This window comes from Pristis pectinata, chromosome 7 (genome assembly GCF_009764475.1).
Source record: "Pristis pectinata isolate sPriPec2 chromosome 7, sPriPec2.1.pri, whole genome shotgun sequence".
Classification (NCBI taxonomy): domain Eukaryota; kingdom Metazoa; phylum Chordata; class Chondrichthyes; order Rhinopristiformes; family Pristidae; genus Pristis; species Pristis pectinata.
Genome location: NC_067411.1, coordinates 6,195,151 through 6,211,892, shown reverse-complemented (window position 1 = coordinate 6,211,892; position 16,742 = coordinate 6,195,151). Strand labels below are relative to the sequence as shown.

At 47.9% G+C, this 16,742-nt stretch overlaps 1 protein-coding gene across 1 annotated transcript in view; it reads left to right on the top strand.

Moving 5' to 3' along the window:
- The window catches only part of tnip2 (TNFAIP3 interacting protein 2), a 34,254-nt gene extending 17,725 nt beyond the window's left edge, over window positions 1–16,529 (top strand). The window contains exons 4-6 of the mRNA XM_052020499.1: window positions 1,622–1,954; window positions 11,774–11,893; window positions 13,688–16,529. Of these exons, the coding sequence (XP_051876459.1) occupies window positions 1,622–1,954; window positions 11,774–11,893; window positions 13,688–13,939 (705 nt within the window). The 3' untranslated portion in view covers window positions 13,940–16,529. The remainder of the gene's footprint in view (window positions 1–1,621; window positions 1,955–11,773; window positions 11,894–13,687) is intronic.
- Window positions 16,530–16,742: the final 213 nt, after the last annotated feature.

Below are 16,742 nucleotides of genomic sequence, written 5' to 3'. Positions count from 1 at the left end.
CAATACTGTCACATGTACGTAGAACAGTACAGCACAGAACAGCCCCTTCGGCCCACGATGTTGTGCCGACTTAGCTATTCCCTCCTACCTACAGAATGCCCAAATTCATGTGCCCATCCAAGCCCCTCTTAAAAGCCCCTAATGAATTTGCCTTCACCACCCATCAGGCAACGCACTCCAGGCATCCACCACTCTCTGTAAAAAAAAGAGTACCCCTCACATCTGTTCTGAACCTACCCCCTCTCGCCTTCAATGCATGCCCTCTGGTATTGGATCGCTCAATAATGGCAAAAAGATATTGTTTGGCCACCCTACCTATGTCCCTCATAATTTTATACACTTCCAACAGATCACCCCTCAGCCTCCGCCGCTCCAGAGAAAAGAGCCCAAGTTTGTCCAGCCTCTCCTGATAGCACATGCCCTCTAATCCAGGTAGCATCCTAGTAAACCTCCTCTGCACCCTCTCTAAAGCCTCGACATCCTTCCTATAGTGAGGTGACCAGAACTGCACGCAATATTCTAAATGTGCCCTAACCAGAGTTCTATAGAGATGCATCTTGACTCCTATACTCAATACCTTGATTAATGAATGCAAGCATTCCATAAGCCGCCTTAACCATCCTGTCTACCTGTGTCGCCACTTTCAGTGAGTCGTGGACTTGCACCCCAAGGTCTCTCTGCTTTTCAACACTGTTAAAGGTTTTGCCTTTGAGAGTGTACTGCCTCTTGACGTAAGTCCCACCAAGGTGAAACACCTCACATTTATCCGGGTTAAACTCCATCTGCCATTTTTCTGCCCACATCTGCAATAGATCTATATCACACTGTATCCGTCGCCAGTCTTCTACAGTATTCACAACTCCATCAATCTTGGTATCGTCTGCAGACTTACTAACCCACCCAAGATGTACTGAGATACAGTGAAAAGCTTTTGCATGCCATTCAGACAGATCAGTCCATACATAGTACATTGAGGTAGTACAGAAGGGTAAAAAGATGTGCAGGATGTAGCATTACAATGACAGAGAAAGTGCAGACTAATAAACTGCAAGGGCCATGACAGGGTAGATTGGGAGATCAAGAGTTCACCTTTTAGTGTATGAGAGGTCTGTTCAAGAATCTGATAGCAGGGTAGAAGCCGTCCTTGAGCCCGGTGGTCCGTGCTCTCAAGCTTTTGTATCTTCTGCCCCAATGGAAGGGGGGAAGAACAGAGAACATCCGGGGTGGGAGGGGTCTTTGATTCTATTGGCTGCTTTCCTGTCTCCGCCCACATCCCAAAGATGTGCGGATCAGTAGATTGATTGGCTGCTGTAAAATGCCCCTAATGTGGAGGCAAGTGGTGGTATCTGGGGGGATTGAATGACAGTCTCTGGTACTACAGGGCTGTGCCACTGTACTGCCCATAAGACGGGTATTATTACAAAGTTTAAAAGGCATTTGGACATGTCCGTGAATGGGAAAAGTTTAGAGGGGTATGGGCCAAATGGGACTTGATCAGCATGGATGAGTTGGGCTGAAAGGCCTGTTTCGTGCTGTGTGACTCACCCGTGCCACAGACTGGACATCCCAAGACCCAAGTAGTGTGACCTCTTTGGTTTCTTCTCTCTCCAATCACTTGCAGGTGGAAGATCTCAACACCAAGTGGCAGAAGTATGACATCGGCCGAGAAGACTACGTTAAGAGGCTTCACCTTGAGCTGAAGGACCTGAGGTCCCGGTTGGGGCAGCCGGCCGGATTCAGGAGCCCTCAGGCCAACGCGGACATCCTCCAACAGGAGATTGCCCGGCTGAACCGGTTGCTGGAGGAGAAGATGAAGGAGTGCGAGTGCCTGGCGGGATACAGGGACAGCTTGGAGAAGGAGAGGGCGATCAGCCACCAGCTCCGCGAGCAGCTGAAGGATGTGCAGTCGGCCGGTGGGGCCACCAGGGAGCGGATGCAGATGTTAGAGGAACAGGTAGGGGCAGGGGTGACAGATGGTCACCTTTCACGTCTCGGGGCTCCCTCCAGCACCATGCTGTTCCGTGCCACCAATCTGGTGTAGATGGTTCAAGTTTATCGTCACAGGCACACGTACCCAGGGTATAAACACCAGGTTGCAGCACAGTATGTTACATACGTGTTCACATAAACTTAAATTAACATGAATTATGTACAAATTACACAGCAAAATAAACAAAGACCTGAGGGCAAGTTGAGCGAGAGAAAGGGATAGATATCAGTGCAGAGAAATGCGACGATGATTTGTGCAGGAAAGATGTTTTTTTTTTGCATTCAATTCCAGGAATCTGCTTCTGTTCCCCTTTTAAAACTGTGCACACGTCAACTGTCCTCCTGCTTCCGATTATCAACTTGCTAACCAGATTCCAGCACTGGCAATTTGTGTTCCCGTTCATCACCTTGCAGCAGCTGTCTCCACCTTCGATCTCCCCTCCCTCCCTCCATCGGCATCTTTGTTTTGCCTCCCTCCATCTATCATTCACCTGCCTGTCTCTCACGTTAGGCACTTGCACAGGTACATCGATGGGAAAGGATGTGAGCAAATGGGACTGGCTTAGATGGGCAACTTGGTCGGCATGGACGAGTTGGGCCGAAGGGCCTGTTTCCGTGCTGTATGACAATCTTCCCCTCCCTGGCTTGATCTGCCCGACATCCTTCACCCCTCCTCAGTCCACCAATCACCTCCAGCCCTGTCCCACCACTCCCCCTCTCCTCTTTGTACTGGTCATCAACGGTTCCCTTGTACGATGAGATGGACTCTTGACTTCGCAATCTACCTTGTTTGACCTTGCACCTTATTGTCTACCTGCACTGCACTTCCCTGAAACGGTGACACTTTATTCTGTATTCTGTTATTGTTTTTACCCTGCACTACCTCAATGCACTGTGTAATGAATTGACCTGTATGATCGGTATGCAAGACAAGTTTTTCACTGTACCTTGGTACAGTGACAATAATAAACCAATACTGTATGTATATATACATACAGAAAAAAACTTGGCCTGCACATCTCCCTTAAGCTTTCCCTCTCTCAACTTAAGTGCATATCCTTCTATTTTCTACCTTGGGAAAAAGGTACCAGCTGTCTACTCTATCTATGCCTCTCATAATCTTATAAACCTCTATCAGGTCTCCCTCAGCCTCTGCCGCTCCAGAGAAAACAACCCAAGTTTGTCCAACCTCTCCTTATAGCTCATACCCTCTAATCCAGGCAGCATCCTGGTGAACCTCTCTGAAGCCTCCCCACCCTGCCAGTATACATTGCCCCGCACTTCTCGGATACTTCCGCTCCTGTGTCCCTGCCCACTCCAACTAAATGGTTCTCCAGGTTTACCTCCCACCTCAATGTTTCTCCATCTGTAGGTCCTCATTGTCCCCACTCTCCTCGTGTTCAGAGGGAAGGGGGTGGTGACATGGGGACCTACAGAGCAGGCGGCTGAGGAAGGATTCGGTTGTGCTCCCATCGAGAGTTGAGGCTTCCAGCTCTTCATGTCGCTAGACACAGGGTTGCCTTTGGAAGACAAAAATGAGTTTACAATCAATTGAGGAAAAGCTTGGGAAATTCCTCTTTCGCTCGATAAGGCACCAGGAGCTATGATTCATCCCAGTGACTGAAAATGACCTCTTCTGCTGACGAGTTCCCCATTCTTTTAAGTGAAGGACTGAAGTGAATCACCACACGGTGCCGGCTGCTTTGTTCGAAGAATGAGCCCTGTGACGTGAACCATTTTTTCTTGTTTTGACCTTTTCCCATATCCTCTCCCGAAACATGTTCTCTCCCATTCCCCACCCCCTCCCAATCCAACCTAGTTCCTTCTATTTCTGCCAAATAAAAACAACTTGGACTTATTTAGTAAAGAAGGAACAGGAAGAGATCAGTTAGTCTCTCAAGCCTGTTCCATCATTCATTGAGGTCATGGTTAGTGAGCTAACTGTACAAGCCCTAGAGTCTCACAGAACAGACCATTCGGCCCACCACTTTCATGCTTACCACTAAGTATCTATCTATATTAATGCAATTTACCGGTCTGTAGTCTTCTATTTCTTACCTGATCAGTATTGGTTTATTATTGTCACTTGTACCGAGGTACAGTGGAAAAACTTGTCTTGCAATCCTATCGTACAGGTCAATTCATTACACAGTGCATGGAGGTAGTACAGGGTAAAAACAATAACAGAGTAAAGTGTCACAGCTACAGCTTCAGTAGTCTGAAGCTGAAACTGAAGCTACAGCTTCAATAAGTTGTGGATACAGCCCAGCTTCAATAGTCTTATCACAGTGGGATAGAAACGGTCCTTGAGCCTGGTGATAATGTGCCCTCAGGCTCCTGAATCTTCTGCCTGATGGGAGAGGGGAGAAGAGAGAATGATTTGGGTGGGTGGGGTCTTTGATTGTGCTGGCTGCTTCACCAAGACAGTGAGAGGTATAGACCATTGAGTCCATTGAGGGGAGGCTGGTTTCCATGATGCGCTGGGCTGTGTCCACAACTTTTTGCAGTCCTGGCAGAGCAGTTGCTGTACCAAGCCGTGATGCATCCAGATAGGATGCTTTCTAAGGTGCATTGATAAAAGTTGCTGGGTGTCAAAGGGGACATATTGAATTCCTTTGGACTCCTGAGGAAGTAGAGGTGCTGGTGAGCTTTCTTGGCCATGGCGTTTTACGTGGTTGGACCAGGACAGGCTATTGGTGATGTTCACTGCTAGGAACGTGAAGCTCTCAAGCCTTCTGTAGCTATGCTTGTCTAGGTACTTCAGTGTTGTGACAGTACCAGCCCCATCACCTTGTAGATGGAGCTTTTGTTACACCTGAATCCAGTACGACTCTCTACCCACTGCCCTCAACAGGAAGGATTTGGAGAGGGTGCAGAAGAGGTTTACCAGGATGCTGCCTGGATTAGTGTATGAGCTATAAGGAGAGGTTGGACAAACTAGGGTTGTTTTCTCTGGAGCGTTGGAGGCTGAGTGGAGACCTGATAGACGTTTATAAAATTATGAAAGGCATAGATAGGGTAGGAAGCTGGAGTCTTTTCCCTGGAAATGTCAATCACTAGAGGGTTTAAGGTGAGAGAGGAAAAGTTTAAAGGAGATTTGGGAGGCAAGTTTTTTTTTACACGGTGGGTGCTTGGGATGTGCTGCTGGTGGAGGCACATACGACAGCAACGTTTAAAAGGCATTTAGACAGCTAAGCAAACAAGGAATGGAGGAATACAGACCAAGTGCAGGCTGATGGGGTAGTTTGGATTGGCATCGTGGTCAGCACAGATATGGTGGGCTGAAGGGCCTGTTCCTGTGCTGTACTGTTCTATCTTCAACCTCTGGAGATCAACGTTTTGCCACCAAACTGTCTACCTGTCTCTACCACCACCTCAGGCGGTGCGTTCCAGATCCCAATCGCCCTCTGGGCCAAGAAGTCCTTCCTTGGATCCCATCTAAACCTCTTTTCCCTTGCCCTTAACCTGTGGTCCCTAACTTCATGCAGCTCTGCTGTGGGGGGAAAACTGTCCTGCTCTCTAAGTCCTTCTTAATTTTGTACATATTTGTCATTCCACCTCCGCGCCCCCCCCCCCCCCCCCCCCCACCGCTCCCAAGGAAACGAACCCAGTCTCTCCTCAAAGCTGAAATATTCCTCTGTATTCCTTGGTATGTTTATGGTCATTAAAACTCCATAAATCTCTAGGTTAAAGGTAACAACTGAGTTGTTATCAATTGCTGTTTGTGGAAGAGAATTCTGTGCCTTCCCAGGTGGTCTGTGTGTAGGAGTGTCCATTCTGAAATGCCTGATTGGTGGAAACGTATCACTCAGACCTGAAGCCACCTTCATTCAATCCCAGAGAGAGATACAGCACAGAAACAGGCCATACGGCCCACCGACTCCCTGTTGACAAATAAGCACCCCTTTACATTAATCCTATCATAATCCCATTTTGTTCTCCTTACATTCTCATCAACTCCCCCCAGATTCTACCTCTCACTGAGTGCAGCGTTTACCTACACTCTGGGGACAGTTCACAGGGGCCAATTAACCTACCAAAGAACATGTCATTGGGATGTGGAAGGAAACCAGAGCACCTGGGGGGGGGGGGGGGGTGGCGGGGAGAACCCATTTGCTCATAGGGAGAACATGCAAACTCCACACAGACAGCATTGACGGTCAGGATCGAACCTGTGTCACTGTGCTTCCATGTCAATACCGTATTCCCAATCTCTCTCTTCCACCTGGAAATCTTAAATACAGTCAGGGACAGCCTCAGTAGCCCCTGTGTTAGAGAACGCCACAGGTTCATCCCTGAGCAAAGAAGTTTCTCCACATCTCAGTCCCAAATATCTTGCCCCATAACCTGATACTCTGACCACCCCACCCCCCCAAGCAGGGATGGCATCTGGATAGCCCTTCCAGAAACTTGTACTCAGACTTACAGATTTTCCAGCCAAGGGGAAACAAAATGCAGAAGCAATGATGAAAATCTGAAGTAAAAGAACAAAAAGTGCTGGAAATTCTCTGCAGGTCAGGCAGCATCTGTGGAAAGAGGAACGGAGTTAACGTTGCAAGTCGATGACAGAAGTGGTAATAGTCAGAGAGAAACTGGTTTTAAAATGGGGAGGTGAGAAAAGGGAATGTCCACAACAGGGAAGGAGGCAAAGCAAGTTGAAATGACAATGCAGGGGGATGGAAGAGGTGAAAATTCAGAATAATTATCTGAAATTACCAAATAAAATGTGAAGGGAATACTGGAATCGCTCTTCACTTCAAGTGGTTGAACTCTGTGCATCAGGTGCTTGCTCAGAGGATGAGGGGTTCTGTGGAGGAACAGCACAGGGAGGCTGGTACAATGTACTGGTGACAGCGCAGCTGACACAATGGTACACACAGGTTACATCAGTAATGTCGGCGGTACCACTGTACCTATAAGAAACTTTAAGTTGCCTTCAGCCTTGAGAGCAGGAGACCAAAGATTGACATCTCTCCATCCCATTCCCACTCTGACCTCAAAGTAGGTACAAATTTCTTATTTACTACCCTGTCAGTTCTGTTTAGTGTATTGTAAGTTCCAGGGAATACTGCAGTAGAACAGAACAGTGCAGCACTGGACAGGCCATTCGGCCCACAATGTTTTGCCGACCTTGAGGCCAATTTATACTAAATGTCCTCCTGTGTATCATCCACATCCCTCCACTCCCTTCATATTCATGTGTCTGTCTAAAAGCCTCTTAAACTCCACCAAACCGCCTGCTTCCACTACTACCCCTGGTGACCCATTCCAGGCCCCTACCACTATCTTTCCAAAATAAACAAAAATTTGCCCCTTGCGTCACCTCTAACTTTAAAAGCACGTCCTCTGGTGTTCGACATTTCTACCCTGGGGAAAAGTTTCTGACTGTCTACCCTATCTATGCCTCTCATAATTTTTAAAAAAACTCTTTCCCCCATCCTCCAATGCTCTGGGGAGACTGATCCAAGTTTGTCCAACCTTTCCTTGTAGCTCATACCCTCTAATCCAGGCAGCATCCTGTAATGGGGACAACCAAAACTGCACACAGTAGTTAGTTCAGCAACAAGGAGAAATTTATTAGAATCAAACTACTGTTCTGTAAGAGCTACACTGGACTCCCTCCAATGCAGTGTCCATCACTAGTGTCAGTACTCTGGGCACGATCTAACCAAGTTATTGTCTAACTTCTCCCTGGTACTCTGCTTAATGGAATACTGATCTTCATATCCAATTTTGTTACCGTCTGCAGCTGTCCATAACAATGTAATGATATTCGTGCATGGGCCCCAAGTCTCCAGTGCTTCTGGAGATTGGTACTTGAGGTATACAGTTCCTATCATTTTGTTGTGGGTCCAAAATCTCATACTTTTCCATGTTAGCCAATCTCGTTGTAAAGTTATGGTTTTATCAGAGTTGTCATTGGATACGCAGCCATCTATTCCCACTATCTGGGTCAACGGGTATGTTGCAACCTCAGCACTGAGCCTAGTTGGATCACACCAGTCATATCCCATCACTTGGATCGTGTCTCCCCTGCCGCCCAGTCAGTTTCCTAATCGGGTCAATGGTAGCACATCACAGGCAGTGAATTGTAACGGGAAACGTGGCAAGTAATTCATACACATCAAGATCCCAGAAGCATTAGTCATTGTTTCAGTGATTGAATGAATATTGGTCATTCAGACTACTGGGGTGACTTCTCCTGCTCTTCTAGGATGTGTCATTGGATTTTTTTTTTTACATCTACCTCACAGCTGAGAGGGAGTGCCGTCTCTGTGTCTGGCCCTGTGTCTGCATTCAAGCCCTGGTGAGGTCACTGGATTTGAGCTTGAACTAAATTAACATCCAACTCTTCAAGACCTGCTTCCTCCTCAGAGTCTGGATCTTGCCCTGACCAATCTTCATTCCTCAGTCAATATCACACGGTGGCACAGCTGGTAGAGGTACTGCCTCACAGTGCCAGAGTCCCGGGTTCAATCCTGACCTCGGGTGCTGTCTGTGTGGAGTTTGCACGTTCTCCCTGTGGGTGTAGTTTCCTCCCACATCCCAAAGACGTGCAGATTAATTGTCCCCTAGCGTGTAGGTGAGTGGTAGAACTGGGGGGAGTTGACGGGAATGTGGGGAGAATAAGGTGGGGTTAGTGTAACAGGGTGGGTGATGGCCAAAGGGCCTGTTTCTGTGCTGTATGACTCTCTGACCACTACAATAGGTCAAATGACCTAGTAATTAACACACTGCTGTTGTGAAAGCTTGCCCTGTTGTGTATCACAACTGTGACTGCACTTCAAAGGTACATTAGCCATAAGGTGCTTTGGGGTGTACAGTGGTTGTGAAGTGCACGTCTCTTTTCTCCCCCCCCCCCCACCATGGGGTATAACATTGGACACGATGCTAGAGACAACAGCTATTGACTGAACCTTGTACCAGAGTCACAGAGCATGGAAACAGGCCCTTCAGCCCAACCGGTCCATGCTGACCAAGATTCCCATCTAAGCCAGTCTCATTTGGCCCATATCCCTCTAAACCTTTCCCAGCCATGTACCTGTTCAACTGTCTTTTAAATGTTATTGTACCTGCCTCAACCACTTCCTCTGGCAGCTCATTTCAGGTACGTACCACCCTCCGCATGAAGAAGTTGCCCCTCAGGCTCCTTTTTAAATCTTTCCCCTCTCACCTTAAACCTATGCCCTCTAGTCTTTGACTCCCTTTCCCTGGGAAAGAGACTGAGTGCATTCACCCTATCTATGCCCCTCATGGTTTTACACACCTCTATAAGAACACCCCTCAGTCTCCTACACTTCAAGGAATAAAGCCCTAGCCTGCCCAACCTCTTCCCATAAACTCAGGCCCTCGAGTCCTGGCAGCCTTCTCATGAACCTTCTTTGTACTCTTTCCAGCTTAATGACGTCTTTCCTACAACAGAAGAACCTAAAGTATACAGAATACTTCGGGTGTGACCTCACCAACATCTTGTATAATTGCAACATGACGTCCCAACTCCCAAACTCAGTGCCCTGACTGATAAAGGCCAGCGTGCTAAACGCCACCTCACCACCCTGTCTACCTGTGATGCTACTTTCAGGGAACCATGTACTTGTACTCCTAGGTCCCTCTGTCCTACAACACTCCCCAGGGCCCCACCGTTCACTGTAAAAGTCTGATCCTGGTTTGACTTCCCAAAAAGTAACCCTTCAATGTTCCCGACAGTTTAATCTTGAATTCCGTGTACTTTCCCTGCAGTGGAACTCTGGGCTAAATATTGATTAGGACCTGATAAATTCCCTGCTCTGCTTTGAATTACTGCCATGGGAATCTTTTGCATCTTCCCAAGAGGACAGATAGTGTTGGTTTAACCACCAACAAGGTTGTGCCCTAGGCATGATACCGAAAAGAAATCTGAAGGCAGGAATCTCACCAAGGGATTTGGATATCTTTTTTTAACTTGCAATGGGATTAGAACAAACTCTTTTAGCCTTGCACATTTTATTTGTGGAGATGGACTCATGAGGTCTGATTCCCCTGTGCCCCAGGCTCAGCTCTACTCCGAGTTCAGAGCTTCACTTGAATCTTGGTACTCCCAATGTTCTCCCCTGGTTGGTGGGACGGGGTGAAGGAAGAAAAATGCTCAACCACATTCCCCCTCCTAAATTCCCAGTAATTTTGTAGAATGGTATAAAGCTAGCAAACACACGGACCCACATTAGAGAGGTTCTTTCCCTTGTATTTTAGGAGTCCTTGTGACTTAGGAGGCACAGTGGCACAACGAGTAGACCCACTGCCTCACCGCTTCAGAGACCCGGGTTCAATCCTGACCTCGGGGCGCTGTCTGTGTAGAGTTTGCATGTTCTCCCTGTGACCGCGTGGGTTTCCCTGGATGCTCTGGTTTCCTCCCAAAGAGGTGCGGGTCGGCAGGTTAATTAGCAGCTGTAAATTGCCCCCAGTGTGTGGGTGAGTGGTGGAATCCGGGGGGAGTTCATGGGAACGTGGGGAGATTAAAATGGAATTAGTGTAAGTGGGTGCTTGATGGTCAGCATGGACTCAATGGGCTGAAGGGCCTGTTTCTGTACTGTATCTCTGACTCAGAGACCATTTGGCCCATTGAATCTATGCCAGGCAGAAAGCAATCACAATCTCTCACTAATTTTCCCTGAACCTATTCTCCCCACATTCCCACCAACTCCCCCCAGATTCTACCCCTCGCCCACACACGAGGGGCAATTTACAGCAGCCAATTCGAATGTGCAACCTCCACACGGACAGCAGCGGAGGTCAGGACCAAGCCCGGGTCTCTGACGCTGGGAGGCTGTGGCTCTACATGCTACCCCCACTGGGCTTAGAACGTAAACTAATCCCTTCTGCCTGCAAGTGGTCCATATCCCTCCATTCCCTGTACATCCATGTATAAGATCGCTTTATTAGTCACATGTACATTGAAACACACAGTGAAATGCATCTTTTACATAGTGTTCTGGGGGCAGCCCGCAAGTGTCACCACGCTTCCGGCGCCAACACAGCATGCCCTCAACCTCCTAACCCGTACGTCTTTGGAATGTGGGAGGAAACCGGAGCACCCGGAGGAAACCCACGCAGACACGGAGGAAACCCACGCAGACACGGGAGAGCGTACAAACTCCTTACAGACAGCGGCCGGAATTGAACCCAGATCGCTGGCACTGTGAAGCGTTATGCTAACCGCTACACTACCGTGCCTGCCCCCTGAGAACCTCTTGCACTCCTATGGTATCTGCCTCCACCACCACCCCTGGCAGAGCATTCCAGGCACCCACCACTGTTTTTAAAGAAAAACTTGCCCCACACATCTCATAGAACATAGGACATTACAGCACAGTAATAATGTCGCAGTAATTACAGCTCTTCGGCCCACGATGTTGTGCCAACATTTTATCCTGCTCTATGATCTATCTAACCCTTCCCTCCCACATAGACACATGAATGATAGAGAAATGGAGGGCTATCTAAGAGTTTCTTAAATGTCCCCAATGTATCTCCCTTGAACTTGCCCCCTCTCGCTTGAAATGCATGCCCTCTACTATTAAACATTTTGACCCTAGGGGAACAAGATACTAGTTGTCTATACCTATTCCTCTAACAATTTTATAAATGGGCTGTGATGAGTGAGCCCAGAGATGGTGGACCCTTCACCAAGTGGGCCCACACTGTCCCTGACGCTGAGACCGACCCTGGTCTACGGAGCCTTTCTGTACCAGGTCCAGGTCTTGTTGGCACCCAACCTCTGTAATTAAAGCTGTGTCCCTTGCCTTAGGTCCTGGTCTACAAGGATGACTTCAAGTCGGAACGGAAAGACCGAGAGAGGGCCCAGAGCAGGATTCAGGAGCTGGAGGAAGAATTGGCTCGACTCCGGCTCCAGCTGCCACGGAAACAGGTAACCTGGAAATGGATTGTCTGCAACCGGCAACAATCTGTCCTGTGATTGGGTGTCAGCTCTTGCTTGGTTTAAGATAAGGTATCTTTATTAGTCGCATGTACATCAAAACACACAGTGAAATGCATCTTTTGCGTAGAGTGTTCTGGGGGCAGCCCGCAAGTGTCGCCACGCTTCCGGCGCCAACATAGCATGCCCACAACTTCCTAACCTGTACGTCTTTGGAATGTGGGAGGAAACCGGAGCACCCGGAGGAAACCCACGCAGACACGAGGAGAACGTACAAACTCCTTACAGACAGCGGCAGGAATTGAACCTGGGTCGCTGTCACTGTAATAGTGTTACGCTAACCTTGTGGGTTCAAGCCCGCACCAGGAGGCAGAGCACAAAACTTTGGGCTGACACTCCAGTGGAGTGCTGCACTGTCAGAGGTGCCGCCTTTTGTCAAGCTGAGAACTTCTCGGGTGGACTTGAATGAAGTGGACCAGAGAACGTCGTCCCAGGCACCTGGTCAATATTTATCCCTTGCCAATGTTACCTGGTGGTTATCTATTTCTATTCGTGGGATCTTGCTGTGTGCAAACTTAGCTGCTGCTTCTCGTTGGTGACCTCCATTCAAAAGACCCAAGTTCCAAGGTTCTGAAAGGCCCTTCGATAAAGCAAGTTCTGCGATTTTAAGTGTTGCTGATGTTAACACTTCAACTGTATTAACAACAAATCCTCCTTCAGCCCTGCATTTGGAGTCACAGAGTTGTACAACATGGAAACAGGCCCTTTGGCCCAAACTCATCCAGGCCAACCAAGATGCCCATCTAAGCTGGGCCCAAATCCCTCTAAACCTTTCTTATCTGTGTACCTGTCTAAATGTCTTTTAAATGTTGTTAATGTACCTGCTTCAACCACTTCCTCTGGCAGCTGGTTCCATATACTGACCACTCTGTGGAAAAAGTTGTCCCTCAGGTCCCTATTAAATCTCTCACCTTAAACCTGTGCCCTCCAATCCTTGTCTCCCCAAGCCTGGGAAAAAGACTATGCATTGACCCCATCGATGCCCCTCATGATTTCATACAACCTCTGTAAAGTCACCCCTCAAGTCTCCTACGCTCCAAGGAATAAAGTGCTAGCCTGCCCAACCTCTCCTTACAAGTCTTTTTGAGTCCTGGCAACATCCTCGTAAATCTTTTCTGCGCTCTTTCTAAGCTCAACAGCATCTTTCCGTTAGCAGGGTGATCAAAACTGAACACAATATTCCAAGTACGGCCTCACCAACTTCTTGTACAACTGCAATGTGTAGCGGTTAGCGTAACGCTTTACAGCGCCAGCGACCTGGGTTCAATTCCGGCCGCTGTCTGTAAGGAGTTTGTACGTTCTCCCCGTGTCTGTGTGGGTTTCCTCCAGGTGCTCTGGTTTCTTCCCACATTCCAAAGACATACGGGTTAGGAAGTTGTGGGCATGCTACGTTGGCACTGGAAGCGTGGCGACACTTGTGGGCTGCCCCCAGAACACTCTACGCAAAAGATGCATTTCACTGTGTGTTACGATGTACATGTGACCAATAAAGAAATCTTAAATTTCTATACTCAATGCCCTGACTGCTGAAGGCCAGTGTACTAAACACCTTCCCCACCCTGCCTAGCTACAACGCCACTTTCAGGGAACTATGCACTTGATTTGTTGCTTGCAGCTGTACATCACTATTTTTGAGCATTGTCATTGTTGTGCCACAGATGTGACGGGGATATTGTCTAAGCTTCCATTCATCGGATGGCTCACATTTACTCCTTCATCCTGCAGGAGGTCCATGACTCCAGTGCCCGTCGCCACGGCAACAGCGCCTACCGCCTGGAGTTGGACGTGACGGATCCGGTGTTTGGTAACGGTATGGATCGGCCCCTGCCACACCGTGGGGGTAACACTGCCTCAGCGGAGGTCGCTAGCTCTGAGCTCAGACATCAAGGACTCCTCCAGTGCCCAAAGTGCATGAGGCTGTTTAACGATGAGGTCAGCGATGAGTGCCTCAGGCACATTTCGGAGTGCTGCCAATGACCATGGTTGACCCACCCCACCCTCACCTCTCCCATGAGCCCTGGGGGGGGGGGGGGCAGCATTCCGCAATGGGACTTTTGCACCAGGAGACTCCATTTAAAAGCAAGGCTGTACCCAGGTACCAGAGAGGATGTCCTGTCCAAGGCTCCTACTGATGAGAAGCCTGATGTTGAAACAGTATTAATCCATCAATGAATATCACTAAGGAACATCATTAGGTCAAGGACCAGTTTACTGTCTGTGGGAGCTTGCTGTGCAGGATTGGTCACAGCATCCCCTGCGTTACAGCACTTCTCACAAGTGTTGTGTTGGGTGTCCTGTATTTTTGGAACTGTCTGAGGTGGCAAAAGACATGCCATCCGCATGCAAGAAGTGACTAATAACATTGTCAGACCTTTGTCCAAGCCCGCACTGGTTCAGGCTGTGGTTAGAACAGAGAAGCAAAGGCAAGCTGCAGTACTGGTCTTCCCATTCATGCCTGGGTTATAGGATACCGAACAATACATAGGAACAGCACAAAGTTGTGCTGAACTAGTTAAATTAGTAAATAAATGCCTCATGAATCTAGTCCCTTCTGCCCACACAAGGTCCATAATCCCTCCATTCTCTGCTCATTCATGTGCCCAAGAGCCTCTTAAATGCCTCTACTGTAAAACCACCACCACCCCTGGCAGTGCATTCCAGGCACCCACTGCTCTGTAAAAACAAACTTGCCCCACACATCTCTTTGAACTTGCCCCCCTCACCTTAAATGCATGCCGTCTGGTATTAGACAATTCAACACTGGGTAAAAGAAGCAGGTTACGTACCATATCCACTCCTCTCATGACCTTATAAACTTCGATCAGGTCTCCCCTCAGCCGCTGCCACTCTAGAGACAACAGCTTAAGTTTGTCCAACCTCTCCTCATAGCACGTGCCCTCTAATCTGGGCAGCATCCTGGCAAACCTCTCCTGCACCCTCTCCAAAGCCCCCACATCCTTCCTATAATGGGGTGACCAGAACTGAATGCAATTCTCCAGATGTTGCCTAACCAGAGTTTTATAAAGCTGCAACATAACCTCCTGACTCTTGAACTCAATGCCTCGACTCAAAGGCAAGCATGCCTTGTGCCTTCTTTACTACCCTATCGACCTGTGCAGCCACTTTCAGGGAGCTATGGACTTGGACTGGAAGATCCCTCTGTACGTCAGCATTGTTAAGGGTCCTGCCATTAAACTGTGTGCTGTCTCTTTACATCTGATGATAGCCTCAAGCCCAGAGTTTGGAAACCATAGGTGTTGGGACAGGATTGATACTGGTTTGGGCTAGTTATGGTCCCACAGCCTGTAATTCAATCCCAGGCTAACCCCAGCACTTGAATGGTCCCCCACCCCTCTCCCAGTCATAAATACTTATGGCACAGGAGGCTATTGCGCCCATCTAGTCTGTGCCAGCTCACGGTTGACCAATTCAGTCAATTTTCATTCCCCCTATTCTTATGTGAGCAGTTTTTCTCCCAGATTTCAGAGCCCCAAAGTCATGAAAAAAACATCAGCTGGTACTTAATCTTGAAGATTGCCCATGAAGAATTACATGTGCAAGTCCTACCCAACTGACCACCCCCACCCCCACCCCCACCCCCAGCACCAGTAGGCAAACTTACTATAGGTATCGCCACCACAACTGTCCAAAGTTTTGGAAGGTTCAATAGTAAGTTTGAAAAGAATACCTGAATAAGCATGTGAAAAGGAAATTCATTTATTTGCAGGGGAATATTTTCAGGGGCCGCTTGTTCACACAAAGGGTGGTGCATATTTGGAATGAGCTGCCAGGAATAGTGGTTGAGGTGGGCACATTAGCAATGTTTAAAAGCCATCTAGCTAAGTATATGGATAGGAGCGGTTTAGAGGGCTATGGGCCAAACATGGGTAGATGGGACTAACTCACTAGGCAACACAGTTGGCATGGATGAGTTGGGCTGAGGGGCCTGTTTCCATGCTGTATGACTCTATGGTTATTAGGAGGGAGCTCTTCTAATCTGATATCTGTCTTGGAGCCAGCAAGAAGATGGGGAAAAAAAAAAACAAGATGCTGGAGGAACTCAGCAGGCCAGGCAGCATCTGTGGAGAAGAACAGATGGTCAATGTTTCAGGTCAGAACCCTTCTTCAGGACAATATCAAGTAGATGTTGTGCCCAGTGGACTCCTCCTGTGCTCCACAGTACTTGTGGTATCCACAGAGTAGCAAGGTGTCCCCTCCTGAAGTCCATCCCATCACGCTGGCTTGGCATCGTAAAGACTTCAAGACTTCAGAGCAATGGAGAGGGAAATTCTTAAGAATCTTAGGGATTGCAAACTTGCTTTACCTTCAAAGATTCAGAAGTTTGATGTTCCAGCAGTCTGCACACAAATCAGTTTGTACTGCACATACTGCTCATAGGCATCTGTGTAACCATATTGAAGTTTACTGTCCCCTCCCTTATATATTTCAATGGATCTTTCTTATTGTTACAGTTTTTGCTTTTCTGATGTAGGTTATTTTATTTTAAACTGTTAAATATGAGAGTATACAGAGTAACTTATTTTTATATTAAAATTGTTTCTGACAAGCTGTGTTGTTGAAGTGTTGTAGAATGTACTGTTTCATGCTGTCAATTTACTCTACTGCCTCAGGAGAAAAATACAAATAGAGGAAGAAACCAAACCATCTCCCCTTCCACCATAGTCACAGGAAGCAACAGCTGAGAATACAGAAATATAAACTGGAAATGGTCAGGCAGCAACAGCAGAGGAACAGGGGAATGATGTTTCATCAGAAGGTT